Source organism: Periplaneta americana, chromosome 10, assembly GCF_040183065.1.
Source record: "Periplaneta americana isolate PAMFEO1 chromosome 10, P.americana_PAMFEO1_priV1, whole genome shotgun sequence".
Taxonomy (NCBI): Eukaryota; Metazoa; Arthropoda; class Insecta; order Blattodea; family Blattidae; genus Periplaneta; species Periplaneta americana.
The window spans coordinates 49,585,829-49,606,139 of record NC_091126.1 but is presented as its reverse complement, the minus strand read 5'-3'; the positions used below and the strand labels follow the sequence as shown (position 1 = coordinate 49,606,139).

The 20,311-nt window shown below is 35.9% G+C and overlaps 1 protein-coding gene across 4 annotated transcripts in view; it reads right to left on the bottom strand.

Moving 5' to 3' along the window:
* The window catches only part of mdu (meduse), a 518,612-nt gene that overhangs the window by 17,245 nt on the left and 481,056 nt on the right, over positions 1 to 20,311 (bottom strand). For 2 of the 4 annotated variants that reach the window (XM_069837376.1, XM_069837373.1), the window contains exons 6-8: positions 18,658 to 18,714; positions 5,510 to 5,636; positions 159 to 332 (exon numbers count right to left, since the gene is read on the bottom strand). In XM_069837376.1, coding sequence (XP_069693477.1) covers positions 159 to 332; positions 5,510 to 5,636; positions 18,658 to 18,714 — 358 coding nt within the window. The remainder of the gene's footprint in view (positions 1 to 158; positions 333 to 5,509; positions 5,637 to 18,657; positions 18,715 to 20,311) is intronic. The other 2 variants (XM_069837375.1, XM_069837374.1) reach the window with 2 other exon arrangements.

The following is a 20,311-nucleotide window of genomic DNA, read 5'->3' as shown; positions in this document are numbered from 1 at the left end:
TTCTAGAGTGAAGTCCATTTCCATAACATCAATATAAATTGTGGTTTTATTATATGGGACCATAAAATCATGAAATGTGAGAAGTCTTTGCTTCCAATCTATATGTGCATAGTACATTTCTTGCTTTGAACTACTTCCTACATCCTGTTTGCACAGACCTTTGAATCAACTGTTTCCTCTGACATAGTCTGTATCATTCCAGCCTCTCGCAGCTCCTTCTCTCGCTCGGTGGCTTCGTCTATCTCTTGCTGAATACGACTTGTTGCTAAGCGATGCTGCACACTTCGAGGATCATTGGCAAGAAGAGTATTTCTATTGTTAATTCGGCGCAACTGCAACAAAAATTGCTTTCTATTAATGCAATGTTTTGGCTGATGTAATTAAAATAAAGATTACAAAAATGGAAATAATTCTGACGTCAATGTCATATTTATACATAATAAACATTGTATTAACTTCATAAACTTAATGCTATCTGAAATCTTAAAAACAATATAATTTTTATAATAAAAATTATGGTAAAACTTCGATCTCGTGTATCACACACACGCACGGGAAGAAGAAACGTACTTTAATTGAAAATATTCTAAAAATTATAGCACACCACTCTAGAGACACGATGTTATCATTGCAAAAGCTATAAATCCACCCACCTTGGCCCAAATACCTTCGTTCCTTATATACCCGAACAATGACTTTCTTCAACAAATTCCTTACTTACTTTTTCAGTCCAACCTATGTTCAACGTCGTTAATATCGCCTGGCGCCTCCTATTGGGTTGTATTGAAACGAAAACGATAATACTATAATATGTATTAGACAGTATCTTTATTCTTTACTCTCTTTGGAAGTTGATTTATTATTGATAGGCTTTAAACACTATCATTCATTTTCTCTCTATAAGTCAGGCTGCAATATGACATTATTTTTCCTGACTTTATCAGTAATATTTAAAACACATTCCATTTTTCCTCCCTTATCACATCCGAATAAATATTAATTAATATAAACGATATTTCGAGATTATCTATTTCACGTACACGCCCTACTTTAAAAGCACAATTACGAAAATTAAAAAATTTTTTACCTCTTCACAGTCCACTATATAATTACACTGGAGAGAGAGCAGCATTACTGAAGAGAGTCAAGTAGACTTAGCTTGATAAGATAACACCACTTAACATACTGAAGTACTTGCACCACTTACTTATCCCACACCGAATTTTTTACGATGTTTTAATTCCAATTTAGAGTATGCACTTGCTTAGCCACATTCTTCTTTACCATATATAAAGTTTTTTTTGTAATATTGTGTCACGAGCCATGACGTCACAAGAAGAGAAATGAGAAAAGACTACGTTAAAAAATGTGACAAAAATAATGATGTTATATTCTATTATTATCGTTTCACAATTTCAATAATGATTATTTGAAGAAATAAAATAGGGACATGTGTTCAACACAAAGGTGTTAAGTTTAACATTCGACTCAATAAAAGACGAGTTAATGAGCTTAAAGAAAGCTCTTTGAATCTTATCAAATGGGGGGGAAAAATATACAAAGAAACAAAATGTTGCTTCCAATGAACTAATTTCAACGACTTTTACTGTATCTCCAAACATTATGAAGTTAATGCAATTTACTGTAATTGAATACAGTACCATTTCGTATTTCAATGTGACAAAATTGTCTGTAATTGGAGAGTGTGATCCCAAAACGCGTTCAGTCTATTTTTATGAAAGTACTGAGCTAGTTTTCTTATCCATGGGTCTACGGACTGGGCGAGTTTTCAAGCGACATACACAATAACACAAACTTTTAGGCAAGGATTGGCGTTGTTTTGGAAGAAAAGAAGCTTGAAATATAATGGTAGAGATCTAAAATATATATATATATATATATATATATATATATATATATATATATATATATATATGAGCCGTTCAAAACAGAAGTGATGTAAGTCAATTTTGACTTACACCACTTTTGCTCTGAACGGCTCAAATAAATAATATACAAAATATAATTCCTACTTTCTCTTTGTTTTTTTTTTCTCTCGCTCAATCTCTCTGTTCTTCGTATATACATTTACAGGCAATATATATATATATATATATATATATATATATATATATATATATATATATTCATGTCATTTAAATTTGTATAATAACGACCGAATCATTAACCTAGTTTATATGAGCCGTTCAGAGCAAAAGTGGTGTAAGTCAAAATTGACTTACACCACCTCTGCTCTGAACGGCTCATATATATCGTCGTTGTTCCTGCAATAACTCCTATGCGACACATTTTATCGATTTTCAGATTTTTGCTCTATTAAATGAGTTAAATAGTGATACAACAAATAATAAAATCTCCTATATGTAATTATATTTCTTTGTTTCGAAAATGCAAGAATCCACAATCCCCTATGTACGGCTGCCATAGAATGAATAAATGTGTTTTTTCCTCCTACTGAAAAATAGTATATTTTGCACATAGGAGTTATTGGAGGAACAACGACGGTATGTATAATTCATAAAAATGGCCAAATGGACTGAGCGAGTTTTGGGATCACACTCTTCGATTATGATACTAAACTTGTGTCATCTGCAAATAGTATAGGATAATCTGCTTCTTTTGTTAAGGGGCCAAGATAATCTTTAAAAATCAGAAGAAGAAGAGGCCCTAATATAGACCCTTGCGGAACCTCAGTATGCACATTTCCCCACATTGAAGTAGATTTCAGAGAGTTACTAAATGCGTTTATTTCAAAATTTTGTTTACTAATTTTCATATATTCAGTACTAATTATAGTAGATAGATTATTATGTCCGTCTGTTTGTCTATTCACTGTAATTGAATACTGGTACTGAGCATGTGAAAATTATCCGTTGTTGTGGTTCTATGGATAGCATGTGTGCTTCCCAGCATGGGCATGGGTAGAAATTTATCTTCCGTCCAAGGGACTGGGTGTTTGTCAGTTGTCTTGTGATTGTCCTCTGATGTCTCTATGGTGGTCCTGCATCAAGCCGATCCTATGACAAGGGATGCCCACATTTGTAAGCTTTCAAGTGTACGATCTGAACAATCTCCCTCCTCTTCTCGCAATGGTGTGTATGTCGGAAAAAGGGGAGGTTGAACAAGAGTAAGAAAGAAAGAAGATACGGTATCGTCGTTGTTTCAACTCCTATGTGACATATTTATCGATTTTCAGATTTTTGCTCTCTTAAATAACTTAAATAGTGATACAGCAAATAATAAAATCTCCTATATGTAATCACATTTCTTTGTATCCACAATGTAAGAATTCAGTCTCCTATGTACGGCTGCCATAAATTGAATAAATGTGATTTTTCTTCCTACTGAAAAATTTTATATTTTGCACATAGGAGTTATTGCAGGAACAATGACGATATAAAAATTAGTAGCACTAAAAACATTGAAATTTCATATTAAATCTGTACTAAATTACGTACCGAATCTTGTAAATAATTTCTAAATTTATTTAAAATAATATATATATATTGTTTTAATTTCCCTAGACCAGTAATGCTAACCTCGGCACTGATGGCTCCTGTTCTCATTTTGCTCTAAACCTGAGCTCATTGCATCTAGCGCTCCGACCTGCAGTTGACATGATCACAATCAACAAAAAAACCTAATTCATTAAAAAAATTAAGTCTGCAATAGGAACACTTTTTACGCAAAAATACTGGCTTTATGGAGTACTTAGTGTGCAAACAGTATTTCATTACAAAATGTAACGAGTGCAATACAAACACGTTAGGAGGCAAAAGACAAAGTGTCGGTTCACACAGATTAACATTTACCATAACATAACCGACACTATGAAGTTAAAATATTCATTTAAGATGCTTTGTTCACCATTTATATGAAGAGTAATGCACATCAAGATGAATTCTGTTCATTTTGCAACTCTATACACAGATCTGCATATCTAACACAATAATAATTACATCACTATCATTATAATCACCCACTGAACTTCGAACTTGATGTTTGCATTACAATATTTGCATATATTCTTTATGCAATCTACCACGTGATTTATTATGGTATTTGAGCATGACATCTTAGCCCTAGATCAACTAACTGCTTTTACTACGGTAGAAATAATTATACGTAACCTTGTGAATACTGTCTTTCACTAGTGCTAACCACCAGGTCAGTGACATTTTTAAGTTATATTTAACATAGGCAACTACTTCCGGGTGTAGACTTATTCAAAGTCCAAGATTTCTTTTTTGTTTAATTTCAATTTTAAAATTTTAATTTATTTTGCATTAAGGCCCCGGGGGGGGGGAACTTGCGATATTACATTTCATTCAGATTAACTTTAATGGAAATACAATATTAGGTTCCAGAATGATGACAATCTTGAGAAAAATTACGGCTCACTGTCAAGAAATAATGCACGTAACTGGTTTATTTGGGAAATAGTTATGATTTTCTATTAAACTATATTTCTTCTGAAGTCGTTAAAAAATACCTAGCCTACACGACTTACGTGCATGTTTTAACAGTATTTATCAATGTTAAAAGATGAATCAGAACAAAAACAAATAAGGTGATGCGCTACTGAAATTTTTGAAATCCACAATTTTTTAGCTAGACAGTTGAAATTTTTACTGAATATGCATATCATTATCATAATCACACATTGTAAATTTCAACCTTTTCTCATAAGCACTTAAAAAATTAAAATTTTGTATTTTTTTTTAATTTCCTTATATATATATATATATATATATATATAATTTTTTCTTAAAGATAACACTGCATATTATGCAATGGAGCATTAGTAATGTCCTACTCTAATTTGTATATTTGTAAAAAAAATATATATATATAATTTCTTCAAAGTTCAAACATCAATAAAAGAATAATACTGCTTTATATATAATTCTCTAGCAATAAAACTATGCTAAATACAGCCAATCAAATGCTCCATTTCACAACAGATATAAAAGATTAAATACGGTATGTCAAGTTTCATCAGTCTATCTTTAACCACTGAGAAATAAAAATCAGCACATCGTTGAAAACGTAGTAAATTTCTTTTTTTAGATAATTAAATTTAAAGTTTTGGTTACTAACTTCTGCATTAACACAACTTCTACCAACTATATAAAAGTATAGTTATAATTATATTAAAATAAAATTTTCATGAAACCTCACCATTTTTAGCGCGAAAAAAAAAAAAGACAATATTTGTCAAAATTAGACTATTTTCAGTAGCCTTAAGATATTTGAAAGCAAGAACAAAATACTGTACTTCAAAGGAAATATCGTACACAAAAGAAATCTCTGTACTGTACTCTAAAATAATGAAGGTCGCTTAGCTTAATCAGTTACAGATAAGAATACTAGATTTATGAAGGTTATGGAACTTTACAATCAACATCGTCGCATTACATAGGGTCACCGTAAATGTACACATGTACGTAAATCACTTTACAATATTGAATTAACCACATACTCTTACCTCTTGTTTCCCAGCTGCTGGAGAAGACAGAGAATTCAGTGGTGGAAGACGTTTCTCTCGTCGCAATTCCTCCTCTCTTTCACGAGCCAACCGGATTTCACGTTCAATAGGAGTTTCCTTTTGATTCCTTAAAACAAAACAATTCAGATGATGCAGCAATTTCATAGGATACATACAATTACAGATGGGCGACTACTAAGTACCTACATCTGTGTTATATTTTTACGTAAGTGCTTCTGTGTCTCTCGGCTAGACGACTTCTTTCCCAACTAGGGTATGATGCAGAGTCGTAGTCGTAAATAGTGGTGACAGTGGTAGTGATTAAGAACTTTGCTGGTGGGGGTGACGATGTCTGTGACGACTCGACTATGTCGAAGGCGACAGTGACGGCTGTGTCGGAAGTTATAGTGACAGTTGTGTGGTGACAGTGACAGTTGTATCGGAGCCGACAAAAAAGAACGATGTAGCAGAGAATATGACGTGAATATGACGGTGGCGGCTATGACGATGGTAGTGGTCACAGTCGTGACACTAAGTCCCACAGACGTAATATTTGAAACATACAAACCTTACGAGTTTGGGGATATAAATATCCGCACTAAATGAGTAATGTTATCGCTGGTTTCAGTATCTGGCCGACAGACACGCAAACATTCTACTAACACACTTTTACAACATATTTAGATAAACCAGTGGGTTCTTGTTAACTTGGATCATATTCATAACAACCTCTACCATACTAAGGCAATGGCATTCACTTCAAGACTACATGAGAAAGCGCTGGAGAAATTCCGAGCATCCTTCACTTATTTTCGGTTAGGATGCCGTTAACTTACTATAACTGCTCCTAGGCTCAGTCACCCTAAGCCAGGGATGTCAAAACGCCTGCACTGCGTGCTCTCAAGAACCCGCACAACATTTCCTTAAGAGCGATGATTGCACTTTATCTTGCCGATAAGTGAACCTTGTTGGATTTGTATTGCTTGTAGTATGAGCACGTAATTCAGGCGTTTTGACATCCCAGCTCTAAGTCAGCTCTCACACCGGAGCAATACACAACAGGCAACTAGCAATATTCCATACCGCTGATTTCGGTCTGTTTACACTGTAGTAGATGTAGACTGTCAAACTGCAGCAACGTGATATCGGCTAAGCAAAAATGTTGCCGTCTTTGAGCGATACGTGTTGCCGGTGATACAGCATGCATATTAACAGGGATTTCAAAACGCCTGTGTTACTACTCATATTACACTTTATCCCGAAACGACAACGGACAGAAAAGGAGTGGAAGTTTTATTCTTCTTAAATATAAAGAGATTCTCAGGCTTAAACATACAACTGCTGTTGGTATTAAGGCGATGATGATGTAAACTAGATAAGTAGGTAACGGAGTTGCTTGTGATTCTAGACCACATTTCGAACACACATAAAATTAAAGAGAAGACTTAACTCATTCTAATTAGAATACATTACTAAATTATCATTTCAAGAATATATTTTAAGGCATATTAAAAATATTTCTCAGTAGCAATACTAGTAGCAGTAGCTATAGTAATACTAGTAGCAGTAGCAATACTAGTAGCAGTAGCTGTAGTAATACTAGTAGCAGTAGCTGTAATAATAGTAATGGTCGCAATACTAGTAGCAGTAGCTGTAATAATAGTAATGGTCGCAATACTAGTAGCAGTAGCTGTAATAATAGTAATGGTCGCAATACTAGTAGCAGTAGCTTTAATAATACTAGTAACAGTAGTACTAGTAGCAGTAGCTGTAGTAATACTAGTAGCAGTAGCTGTAGTAATACTAGTAGCAGTAGCTGTAATACTAGTAGCTGTAGTAATACTAGTAGCTGTAGTAATACTAGTAGCTGTAATAATACTAGTAACTGTAGTAATACTAGTAGCAGTAGCTTTAATAACACTAGTAGCTGTAGTAATAGTAATGGTAGCAATACTAGTAGCAGTAGCTTTAATAATACTAGTAACAGTAGTAATAGTAGCAGTAGCAATACTAATAGCAGTAGCTGTAATAATACTAGTAGCAGGAGCTGTAGTAATAGTAGCAATAGCAATATTTGCAGCAGTAGCTGTAATAATATAAGTAGCATTAGCTGTAATAATATAAGTAGCATTAGCTGTAGTAATAGTAATAGCAGTAGTTGCAATAATAGTAGTAACAGTGATAATAGTGGCGGTGCACTGTTATAGCAATGTCAATAGTAGCGATAATAGTAATGGCAGCAGCAGTAGTAGTAATTTCAATAGTATTAATATCAAAAGTAACAATAATAATAATAATAATAATAATAATAATAATAATAATAATAATAGTAAAGGCGTAATGACAACTGCAACGACACTAGTAAATTAAGAGTGATGAAAGTATTTTATATAACAATGCTTTCAACTGGGAAGTTTTATTCAACGTAGAAATGAAACGTTGACGAGAAACGGCCGACAAATTATGCCTAGATCCTGCCATCAGGAACAAGGTCCTTTTACATAACGTAAAACTTCTCAAAGAAAGCCACGCTACGGATTTTATCTCCCTTTAAAATCCACTATCTCGGCAACTGATGACATGGTAACCGCTAGACTACAGAGGGTGACTTCAACATGCTTGCATGAAACCCAAAAGATATTGTTTCTTAAAGGTTACTTTCTACCACGGGAAAAGAAAGTAGCGTATATTTAGTCGGATACATCAAGATTTTCGAAACTTTTCCTAAAAAAAAAACTCTGTTACTAAAATTCTTTCAGGAGATAGAATCTGAAGTGACTACCGCCATTTTCATTTGTTGAAATATTAAAACTGGCTACTTATACCGAAACAACTAAAATTAATATTTCTTTTTTTAACCGCAGCAACAGAGTTAAGGAAAGCAAATGACGTGTGGCAATACAGAATAGAAGAATTGCGATCTCTGAAATTGCAACACAAGTCAATTGCATCTTATTTGTAATTTCTGAACTATGATGTAAATAACGTTCATTTAATTTGCAGTTCATTCCAGAATGAAAGCAATTATCGCCTAACTAATGCCTTGGGAACGTGCGTTCTCGTGAAATCTTGGTGTATTCGATATTAACACAATCCTCACAGCACTTCAACTTTCTAATTGGTAGTTGCGATACCCGCAACATTCCGGAAAATAATGTTTTAACTCGCGACGACAAAACGTATTGTCTGTTTCACTGTACCGCTTGTAGGCCTACAAACCGTAAGACACACATGGACACTGGACAATGCGAATTTCGTAAGACGAACATTCCGAAGTTACGGTACATGAGCTTTTTCTCTCGGCGTTCATTAACTCAGTGAATATACGTAGCCTATATCCTCTTACTGTTGCCTTACAAATTATTTCTTGCCATAGATAAATTAAAGGCGTTGCAGTGGGAAAAATTGAAACACAAAATTCATTAAATAAAAACAATTATATAGCAAGTAAATACGGTAGCTATATTTTAATATTTGGATTACAACCTGTCATACGGATTGTATGCAGGGGCGTCGTCAGTTTTTTCTTGGGGGGGGGGGACGGCAAGAAGTTTTAGGGAAGAACTTACGGGGTATATCGTATGTCATACTCCCTGTTTCCTCTGAAGTGAATTATTTCCCGTGAACTGCGGTAAACTTGACCATAAAACTTATTTAAACCATGCATATCAGAAATGCACAACATATTTTTAAAGTTCATTATTTTATTTGCAGTTTAGAATTTTTGATTTGACCTATTTTCAGTCTCAAAGAGGGCTGATGATACGCTTTTCTTGTCCTATGGTCAACTTTACCCCACTTTTGAGTACATGTCCAGTTTTCGCACAAAGGTCTAGTTTTAACTCGTCGTATATACGATACGTAATTTACAGTACGATTATTTAGTCCTGACAGTCGCCGACAATGTGCGCCTGGGTCCATTTAGTTACGCCAAGGAGTGTTTGGGTTAGTCACTCGCTTGCCTTCAGAGCGTTCGGATATCATGCGTGCGGTAGAGCGGTATGTTTCTAATACAGTTAAGCTCTACTGCATTCCTTTACTGACCGCTCGCCCTTATCTCTACTCCGGAACTCTCCTCACTACTCCTATTACTTCCCTTCTTTCGCGTCTTAACTACGCTTCTCGGCAGTAGCGACGTCTATGAGCACGCTCTTGGAGTCGGGGCGAATAACGGAAAGTTAAAGGACACTGCCATGGGACCAAAAAACTCTGCATCACAATATTTTCTCTAATGGGGAAATAAAGACTTTCGAACTTAAAAGTTATTATTTACATTTGCGTGCGTGTCAACGGACGTTCTTTGCATCCGTTGGCACAAACAACTATGAAAATGGCTTAAAAACTAACTTCGGGGAACACACTTAAATTGCAAAGATATTAATTAAGGTCACCACCGTGCAGTTCGTTATCAGCCGCGCAGTTATCCTAAGAAAAAAAAAACATCAACGGCATCCATAATCGAAGGCAGCCATGTCCCAAAAACCCATTCCGCAAAGTTCCAGAACTGCTGTTCTAATCTGCACACGTCCTTCCAGTGGTACAATTATAATTTTAACAAAAGTCATTAAATTAACAGCGGCGTGAAACCTTGGCTAACATTGGTGAAACCGACCTCAAGAATGACGAGCAAGTTTCTTCGATCGAACGCGTTGGCATAATGTAAACTGTATACAACTCTGAGTTTCCTAATGATGCATGAAGTAGCTGTTACCCATTTCATGCACGGAAACCGCTAGAACAAATGCAATAGCAATTACTTTCTTGCACAATTTCCGCTAAGGTGCAATTCTTGTTACGCTCATGCGTCATCTTACTAACACATATGACGGCAACGTACTCTACAAGGTGCGAATACAGGCGTGACAACGGAAATTGATCAATGCCAGCAGAGTGTTCTCAAAATGCTTCCTCACGTTCAGATCTCTCCTGAATAGCCGCAGCTCGGAATCGCTGTCTGACCTTAGGCCAATTTTGTGATGGTGGCAGAGATTTCTTAAAAATAATTCGGTTTTCAGGGACTGCAGTTTGTCAGGGATTCTTTCTACAAAATTCTTCATACCGGGTGTATCACCTGCGCTTTGTTTATGCGCAGTTATGCAATCCTGTAGGTTTACAGTCGATTTCGTGAAATAATAGAATATCCATAAGCAGTTATTGAATGAAAAATGCAATAGTGTTCCTTACACACTTGCTCAGTTTGTCAAGTCGTAGGTACCGCCGATAATGTTAAAGTTGTGAGTTCGAGTCTCGCCCATGCATGTTTTAATGCAAGTGTTTTATATTTATTAGTTACTAATTCCACATTAAACCAGAAATTTCGAAATCTGTGAATTCCAGTCCTGGTTCATTAAGTTGAATAGAATACTCGTATGTTTAAGGTACGTTTTCCTCGGTGCGACTATTGCGATGATCGTTCAACGATGATCGTGCAACGATGATCGTGCAACGATGATCGTGCAACGATGATCGTGCAACGATAATCGTTGAGCACTATTTCTTTGTATTTTCTATGGAACTGTTTTCCTCCGAGCGACTGCCGCGACTCTAGAAAATACAAAGAAATAGTGCTCAACGATTATCGTTGCACGATCATCGTTGAACGATCATCGCAATAGTCGCACCGAGGAAAACATACCTTTAGCAAACGAATACACCTGGACTTGTGGGGTACCATTTTTGAAGAGGAAGTGTATGGAGGGGGACCTTCATTGTGCAACATTTAAAAACACGAATCAACGCAGCTTGCAGTTTCATTGGGATCGAAACTTTTGCGGTTTGTCGGAGAGTTGTCGTAAAAAGCACTGCAGAACGAATCCAACAGTCTCAGTGTTGTTATAAAATATTTGTTTTCCAGCATTAATACCTTAACTAAATAAATGAAGATATAAATAAATAAAAGCAATAAGCCACTAAAACTTACTAAAAATTTAACACGGGTGCTTCATTCACTCGCATTTTTAAAACGTAGAAAGCGTATCCACTAGTGCTAACATTTCTTGGTCATGAAATAAAGTGAAGACTTGCCTGTTTCCAGTAAGAAAGATGCAGATGACAAACTAGAGCAGTGAAACCTTTCTCCTCGGAGCTTCCAAATTTTATACGATGTCAAGGGTTAAAAGAAATGAATTACAATAATAATTAAAAACAGTACAAATATTTCAGAGAATAATGTACGACTTACTAAAATAATATTTGTTCCACAGACGTATAAACATCAGTGTTACGTTCTGAATTACTTCAATGAACATCTCGACTCTCTCTTGATAGTGATTCATACCTTAACTTGCGCAAGTTTTCAATATTTGGGTCATCGATGTGTGTATGTGTGCGTGGGCGCACGCGAAAATGTGTTTTACAAAATTAATTTTGTGAAGAACAATTTCAGATCCAAAAAAACTCATGAACACTTGCGGGACTGTTTAACCATTGCTTGGAACTTCTTACATTCCGGAATTTGAAAAGATTTCACAGAGCAAGACATGCCACATCTCTCACTGATGACTCATCAGTGGTGAGGCTGGATGGGTGAATTTTATATTTCAAACGTGGATATTGTCATTGAATTTAATTGTCATTGATATAAAAATTCATTTCTGTGCGTGTATGCACGAACTGCAGAAATTGAAAAAAAAAAACAAAAACAAAAACAAAAAAAAAAAAGGATGGAAATATAGATCACTTATTATCTCGTGAAACCAAATGCTTGTTTGCGCCGCAGGATATAGTAAGAACCTTATGGTAGGGGTAAGAACCTTATGGTGGGGGTAAGAGAGCTCGCTGGCTGCAAGAAGGAGCGGAGGGAGGGAGGGAGGGAAGGTTCTCAGTTAACTTTCTTCTTCCCCTGACGCGTAGAAAGGTTTCACGAGATAAGGAATGGACTGGGCTATACAATGCTAATTCATGCTAATACACGTCATAGTTACTTTTTTTGCAATTATTCTTCATCTATACTTTTATCCAACTATACAGATTGACCAATCACTATAAATAAGACCAGCACCTGTCTTAATCAAATGTTTGAACCCAAAATTTCCCTTTATTGCGACTCGGACCCCAAGGAAAAATAATTGAAGATCCCTGACCTAGAAGTTTCACATCTAATCTTGCCGAGATCTACTAGTAACAGGTGCCGCAGTTTCAAGGCCAAGCTCTAAAAGCAGAACTGCTTAAGACTGAAAAAGACAAGTAAATCACCCTGTGTAGCCTGCTGAGCTTCGCACAAATTTTGCTACTATTTTATACGGCCGCTGTCACCTGTGATGGGGTTTGCAGGATCGCAATGAAACAAGAGCTCTACTCGCAGTAGCTTGGCTACCTTCAAGGGCTTCCTTAGAGGACAGATCACAGTTTAGGAATAAAGTCAACAAGAGAAGCTCGAGAATCATCAGGCCTAGTCGCAGTTACTCATTAAATGATCTCTACAAAAATTTCAAAATATACTGTATCATTAATAATGGTATTCAGAATTAAAAATAATGAAAGACGTTTCCAAATATTACTCTGTCGTATCCGATAATGAAAATCAACATAATTACAATTGTTAAGGATACCAGTAGAAGGTTTTTTTTTTTAAATATGTAGTATGCTTACATCGCAAGTTCCAACCTGGAAATTAGATTATCCCCTGTGTAAGAGAGCTGAGAGGCGTGGTTTCGATAGGATTCGGTTGTTACGTGTCGAAATGAAGACTCAGCACCTCTCAAAGCCGGAGCACGTCTTACCAACCCCTACAAGATACCACGTTTAGTAGTTTACATTAAAAACATTCAATGTGAAAACAAGTAGTGACTGAACCCCCCAGTCTTGGAGCTCCGTCTCTGCACCCCTATTCACTATATGACAAGCCATTACTTTACCTTAAATGGAATCACTGTGACAAAACTAAGAAGTATTTCTTAACAGAAATGTTAATCTTGAAGCTATGGATCTGCGAAAAAAAAAAAAATGGAAATTTTAATTTACTTTTAGAGTTAAAAACAATGTTTCAGTTTTCTAAACCTGTGCTTATTTTGGCCCTATGACTATTTAAAGCCGCTTAGGACGAATTTAAAGAGACCAGAGCGTATGTGGCCTGCAGCCCTTTAAACTGACACTCAGCTGTCATCCTGACAGACTTTGTTCTTAATTCTAAATAACTTTACTTCTCAGTCAGTTCATATGTCGCGCTGTTACGTAGGAGAAAAATTTATGTGGTAGACCTGCACAGAAAGGAAGGATATCGATAGTATATATCATATACATGTTACACTCCGACACTCGTTTTCTCGATTTTCCAATTTTCAACATTTTGTAACATTCAAAATGCTCTAACGTATGCACTGTCTTCCAATCTCAGTGAAATTTTGTACAGAAGTCCACAAACGCATGTGAAGTAGTGACATGTGTTTCCTTCTGTTATTGAAATTATTGAAATCGCCATGTATTGAGGACGTAATAAGTTTAAAAAATCGAAAAATTAACAACTAACGTGGTAATTTTTTTTCTCAAAAAGTAGCCAATTGCAAAAATATGAAAAGCATGAGTCATATTTTACATAGATCTGACAGAAATAAATTAACTATAAATAAAAAAATATGTAAACTTTGGAAATTGGGACAATTATAATTCAGTATTGAAAAAAAAATACAAAAATTAATTATAGGTAAACTAATTTTAATATCAAAACGAAAGTTTGTATATTGCATGTCCTCATTGTAAGAAATATGTGGTAAAAGATTAAGATTAATTGGTTTAAAAATGTACAAGTTAGAAATTTCACCGATCCACAGCCTTAATGACAATAATTATTTGCATTTAATTTCCATCAGAAAGGACTAGCCTACATTATCATATGTAATGTGTGCTAGTTACGTCATCTAGCGAGACTTTGGTCCATGATAAATTCGTGATACATACAGATTATAGAAATATTCTCGCGTCTGTAAGTCCCCTATTCATCATGTTTGAATTGAACTTTCTTAATGGAAACAAATTTATGAAAGCTTCTCCTGAGAATATTAAACTGTTCCAGATCACAGGAACCTTTCCGAAGACCACTGGAGAGGCGGAACGGTTTTGTCTATAAAACGAGTAAAAAACATCCTGTGGAATAAAATGAAAACAGGCATATTTTTTGCACTTCCAAAACGTAACTTACTATCGGAATGACTGAATTCTCGAACTTCAATGAACTCTTACATTATTTTGCAACGCAGAAGTAGAGGAGGGCTGAGTTAATTTACGAACATATGAATGTAATATGCAGTAACTTCGCAGTTCTAACTGTAACTGAGAAGATTAGATCTGAGCTGAACACGCGCAGGCCGCTGTAGAGACGATGTCGTCATGGTCCACAACGCATATCAATGTTTGACTCAGATCTTACCGAACACGCGCAGAGGGGAAAGCACTTCGGCCGGTCGCTACAGAGGAAATGATATTAACTACTGTGTATACCAATGTTTGGCAGAGGTCTTACCTTCCTAGCTGTACATACTTAAAGAAAATAGATAAATAACCAATAAATAATCATACAGCTCCCGCAAATCCGAACAATTTAACATTATGCGATCATTTACATCACTTGCTAAGGCCTACAGTGTACAGTAAAAGAATGAAACAAACTTTTAGTAAGAAATAAGGCACAAAGTCGCTTTCAAATAATTCTTAAATATACTTAAATATCCTGCAAAAATAAGGTACAGTAGCGTCTCCTTGTCTTTTCACACATTTCAAAAGATAATTGTGAGTTATGAAAAATATCCAAAAATAGCAAATGCAGTGGAAGTGAATCAGGAAACGTACAGTACATGAATACTGTAGCTGTAAACTATGAATAATTCTACTTTGACTTGTCGGGCTTTGAAACTCGGGTCTCCAGCGTGGAATGATGACACGTTGGCCAATCGGTTGATCGTGGTCTCAATAGCAGGGACGCTAACAAGTGTCAGTTTATAAGAGAGAAAATTTCGACGAGTATTACCTAAATATATGGCGAAATACTGTACTCCAACCACGAGACAGTCTCTGGGGAATGAGAGGCAGCGGGGTGATGCTGTGAATGAATGTTGATGTCATAAGATGTCATAAGGTCACACACGTGGGTACTCATATCTCTATTGGCTAACTCTCACAGCACAAACAATAACACTGATACACTCATATTTAATACTACCCTAGTTACAAAATTAGATCACTGTTAATCTCCTGGTCTTTTAGTCCCTCCATACGGGAAATAACATATGCAGGAGAGCGCATGGTTTTTAAACTGACGTCATAACGGTAATATTATCTATCTACTTCGCTCCAATAGCTGACGCAATAGTAAGCACATTCCTTTCACGGTTGATCTCCTGGTTGGGGAACAGTAGTTGATATTCATAAATTACATACAAGTTATAAGAAATCAGGAACACACATATTATGATCAAAGATCGTGTTCGGGTATAGTTCCCTCTACATATAAGAAATAATTAATTTTGAACGCTACTTTCTTTTCCTCTGTCTTCAGCACAGTGATCGAAGATGACTGTTTAAGTCATCTTCGGTGGTCTAGTGATCACTGTGCTTAACTTTGAACCCGTAAACGTAACGTTTTAAGTTAAAAGAAATTAACTGAGGCAACTTTGTCTAGACCCCCATTTTGTTCACACCAACATTACTCCGTTCTCGACTTTTATTAACAATCAGCCGAGAAGACCATCCGTTGCAGAAGAGTGGTAACATTCCGATTTAAAGTGTTGCCAATTCAGTGGTTTTGATGTCAAGTTAGCGGACGAAAACCAACCACAGCGACAAGTACTTTGGGGGGGGGGGGTTCAAATTTAAGACTACTTGGAATCTAGTCGGATCTTTTTTGCAATGACAAGGCCTTATGTTGCCATTATTCGTCCCGACTTTACGAGCGTTGCTTATAGATGTCGCTAGCGCCGAGAAGAGTGGACCATTTAGTTTATCAAAGATAATTCAGAGTGCGCCACAGGCGATGGAAAATATCATTGGTATTAATACAAATTTATTTATCATCAATAATATCTCGAAAGAGATTTGTTCCTTCTCCAATGATAGCCCTACAATTTTTTTTATATAAATTTGAGTCTATTTCCAATTAAATACTCAAAAACTTACAGGATGCCTTTTGTTACTACCGACACTAATACTTCATTTTTATGTTCCTGTTGATCATGACGCTAAAATGACAAGCACATGAACATAACAGTCAGCTGGCATTGATTTGTAAACAGCTGAGCGCCGAAAATTGTTACCTTACAATGAGTGAACGATTGCTGACATATTAAATGTTCTTCCATTGAATCTGAAAATATATACGTTCTATAAACTTCAAGGGGAAACGTCCACCCAACACAACAAGCAATAATGTATCACCGCACATTAACAATACAGATTTCGGCGAAAGAAAAGCAAAGGAGTTAAAATCCTGTAAAAACCTGTACCGGTAATTAAGTTTACGTGTGTTACATAGTGTACCGTACTAAGGCGATCGTAGTAAAGCAGTTTTTTTGAAAAGGTGTGGTTATTGGACCCAAAATTAAAAGATCATTATTAGAGATACCTGGTTTGCCACAAAACATGTAAATTTTGTAAATACGTTACAGCATCTAATTCTAAAGACTGTGATCTTGTGCCTTATAGCAAACAAATTGAATGTAGTGGGACATTTATCTCCTCTAGGAACTTTCGTTTCTAATAAAAATGTAGATAAAATAAGTGATTTTTTGTTATTTTACGACGCTTTATCAACTGCTATAGTTATCTAGCGCCTAAATGGAACGAAGATGATAATGCTTGAAGTGGAAAATCCAGGAAAAAAACCTCAGCCAGGCAACTTGTCCCAATCACGATAAAAAAAAAGTATCTGAATCACACACTCCTCAAATAACGAAGCAAAATATAACAAACAAAATTACGGGGTTCTAAGAGCCATTCTATGGGACAGCGCTGAACAGAGTTGGTATCGCTATTCATAACCTCACTGACCAACAAAGACATCGACAACGATCCCGCCGAACTACTGAAGAATTTTTCGGCTTCGACCATTTCAGAAGAGCAAATGACAGTATTAAAAATATCGTTTGAACTAGTAGCTAACATTTTGTGAATGAATAACATTGATTATAAATAGTAATATACGTTACAAGAGCGGTATGTTGACGTTTTCATTGTCGAGGAAAAGATTGAAAAAGCGAAACGTAGTTGAGCTTTTTTAATTTCAGAGAACATGAAAACAAACATACCGCTCGTGTATCGTACATTATATTGTGCGAAGATCGTTTATTACATACCTGAAAGAGGAATTTCTAATTAGTTGCAATGAAATCTCCATCTTGGTTTCTGTTTAATGACGGCAACTTCGGAAAACCAAAATATCTTTCTTCAACATTGTTGCTATAAAATGTTTTCTGTGTTTACTATACTCTAGCAGGCCGTGATATAAGTCTGTCTTTTTTTCCCCCGGTCTATAAATGCGAACTTAAAACAAACGGTAAGGTTATGTAATGATTTATTTTTCATTTTAATATTTTAACAATGTTATTTATATAACATATTGCAGTAATAACATCCGCATCTGGAATCTTGTTGATTTTTTCACGGCTTCCTTAATGTTACTTGTATCAGGAATGCAATAAGTTTCGTGGAGTAGTAGACTTTACTTAAGTTTTGCAAATATTTAAAAACAATAATTAACATTGCAATTTAGGTGGAATTGCAGTGGTAAGTTTCCAATTTATAATTATTACTATGTTAAACGTCTCTAAAAATAATATGTTAAAAGCCTAAAGCAGTAAAATGAATGTCGCGCTTAAGCGGTAAGAAGAGGGAAATTGTTATGTGTGTTACGTTGGGAATATTGAATGTGGTATTTCACACTTACCGCGTATTGGTTCTGTGCGGAAAACAAGCAAATACGCACGATCTCGCACAAAGTAATATTACCTAATAGTTTTTAAACATAAAAGACCACATAACAGGAGCAGAGACTTCTTAGAATTTCATGAAATATTTAATTCCAAGAATTAAAAAAAAAATCGACATCTAAACAGAGACGCCCTTCTTAGACAATATAATAATTAATACAAAACTGCTTAGTTCTTAATACGAAAACTATTCTCGGAAGATCAAGAAACCTGTAAGATCGCATGCGAACTCACCTGTTGACGTCACGCTGGACAGAAGTCTCTGTAGTGCTGCTGACGCTTCTGCGACCCCTGGGGACAAGTCAGCAACGGTGTTCAAACCGGCACGTATATTACTTTTTTGTTAGTTTGTTAGACCTTTAACCGCAGTTAGTCGCAGTAAGTACTTCCCCTTGTTATGTTCGTTTATGAAGGATGTAGCATTATAAAGTCACTGCATATTTTGCACTATCTAGATATCACTACAACTTGCATGCCAGATATGAAAAAACACTCGAGTTAAGTAAATTGCATGCCGTTAGAACCACTCTACTCCTACTATGTCAATATCATTCTGTTAATTCATCAGCGAATTAATATATTAAAATTAATAATTATCTAGTTAGAAAAGAGAGAAGGCTTACGCAATCACATTGATCTAGTAGTGTAGCTACTTGCATAGCTAACGTAAGGTTACAACAAAAACACTAAGGTCCGGTTTCACCAGCAGATGTTAAAACTTAATAAACAGTTATACTGATTTAGCAATAAATTTAACACAAAACTGTTTCATGAACAGTTGTTACCATAATTTGTTAAACTGTTTAAGTTTACATGAGAATTTCCTGTGTTAAAACCTGAACTATGGCTGGTATAAGTTGGCTGTACACGCAAAATTACTGTTAGATCTTTTAAGCCTTGGTTTTTCTGAAACGACACATGCGAGTTGCGAGGCCCGCCTCGCACAAATCGGGACTACACGAAAGATAGTGGATAGTGAGTGGTTTCTATAACTGCGAGGTGCGAGGTTTGCGTACTTCGCAGTTATAGAAACCACTCACTATCTCTCGTGTAGTCCGATTTGTGCGAGGCGGGCCTCGCACCTCGCATGCGTCGGTTCAGATAAACCAAGGCTTTAAGGGCCGTATTCATAGACATTCTTAGCGCGAGCTTCCGGTGGATCAGCGAACTAACGTTTTTCGTATTCATAAACCAGCGTTAGCGATATATGATATAATATGAATCCTGTACAAGTAACCAGTCGATAGCCGGGGCTAGTTTAGCAAGCTCGTAGCGCGGGCTAGCGAAATGTCTATGAATAGCACCCTAAATGTACTGTACGTCGACGGGAGAGGAAAGAGGTGTAAATGTATCTCATGCTACTAGTATTACGTTAGTTTATAATGCTACAGTGCGATTGAGACGAACTTATATAACGTTTCCATTAATTGAAGAGGCCACAAAAATTACGTTGCTTGTTTCATGCTTAGGCCTAACATCTCCATGGCAATTGAACGCATTACTAATCTACACCAGCTCGTCACCCTTGGCTCCGATTTTCACACTGTTTTCTTGCATCCCAGAATACCATTATATTTGGTTATCAATTCCACTACTAAAGACTTCTCTGTATTTGTATTAATTGGATCCTTTATATCTTTCATACCATCAGTTTCGCGGTTCATTTTCAATAACAAATAATAATTGCCAGAGAGATCGTAATATATTGCACAGGTTTTCTCTATGTGACGCATGTGAAACGTGTTCAGTAAAGCTTATGTTATAAAACCGCCTCCCTGATTAATACTATTCCAATGTTCGCGAGAGTTAACATAATGTTCGTTAGCTACAAGCGTAGCTCAATCGGCTAAGGCGTTTGCCTGCCGATCCGGAGTTGCGCTCGGGCGCG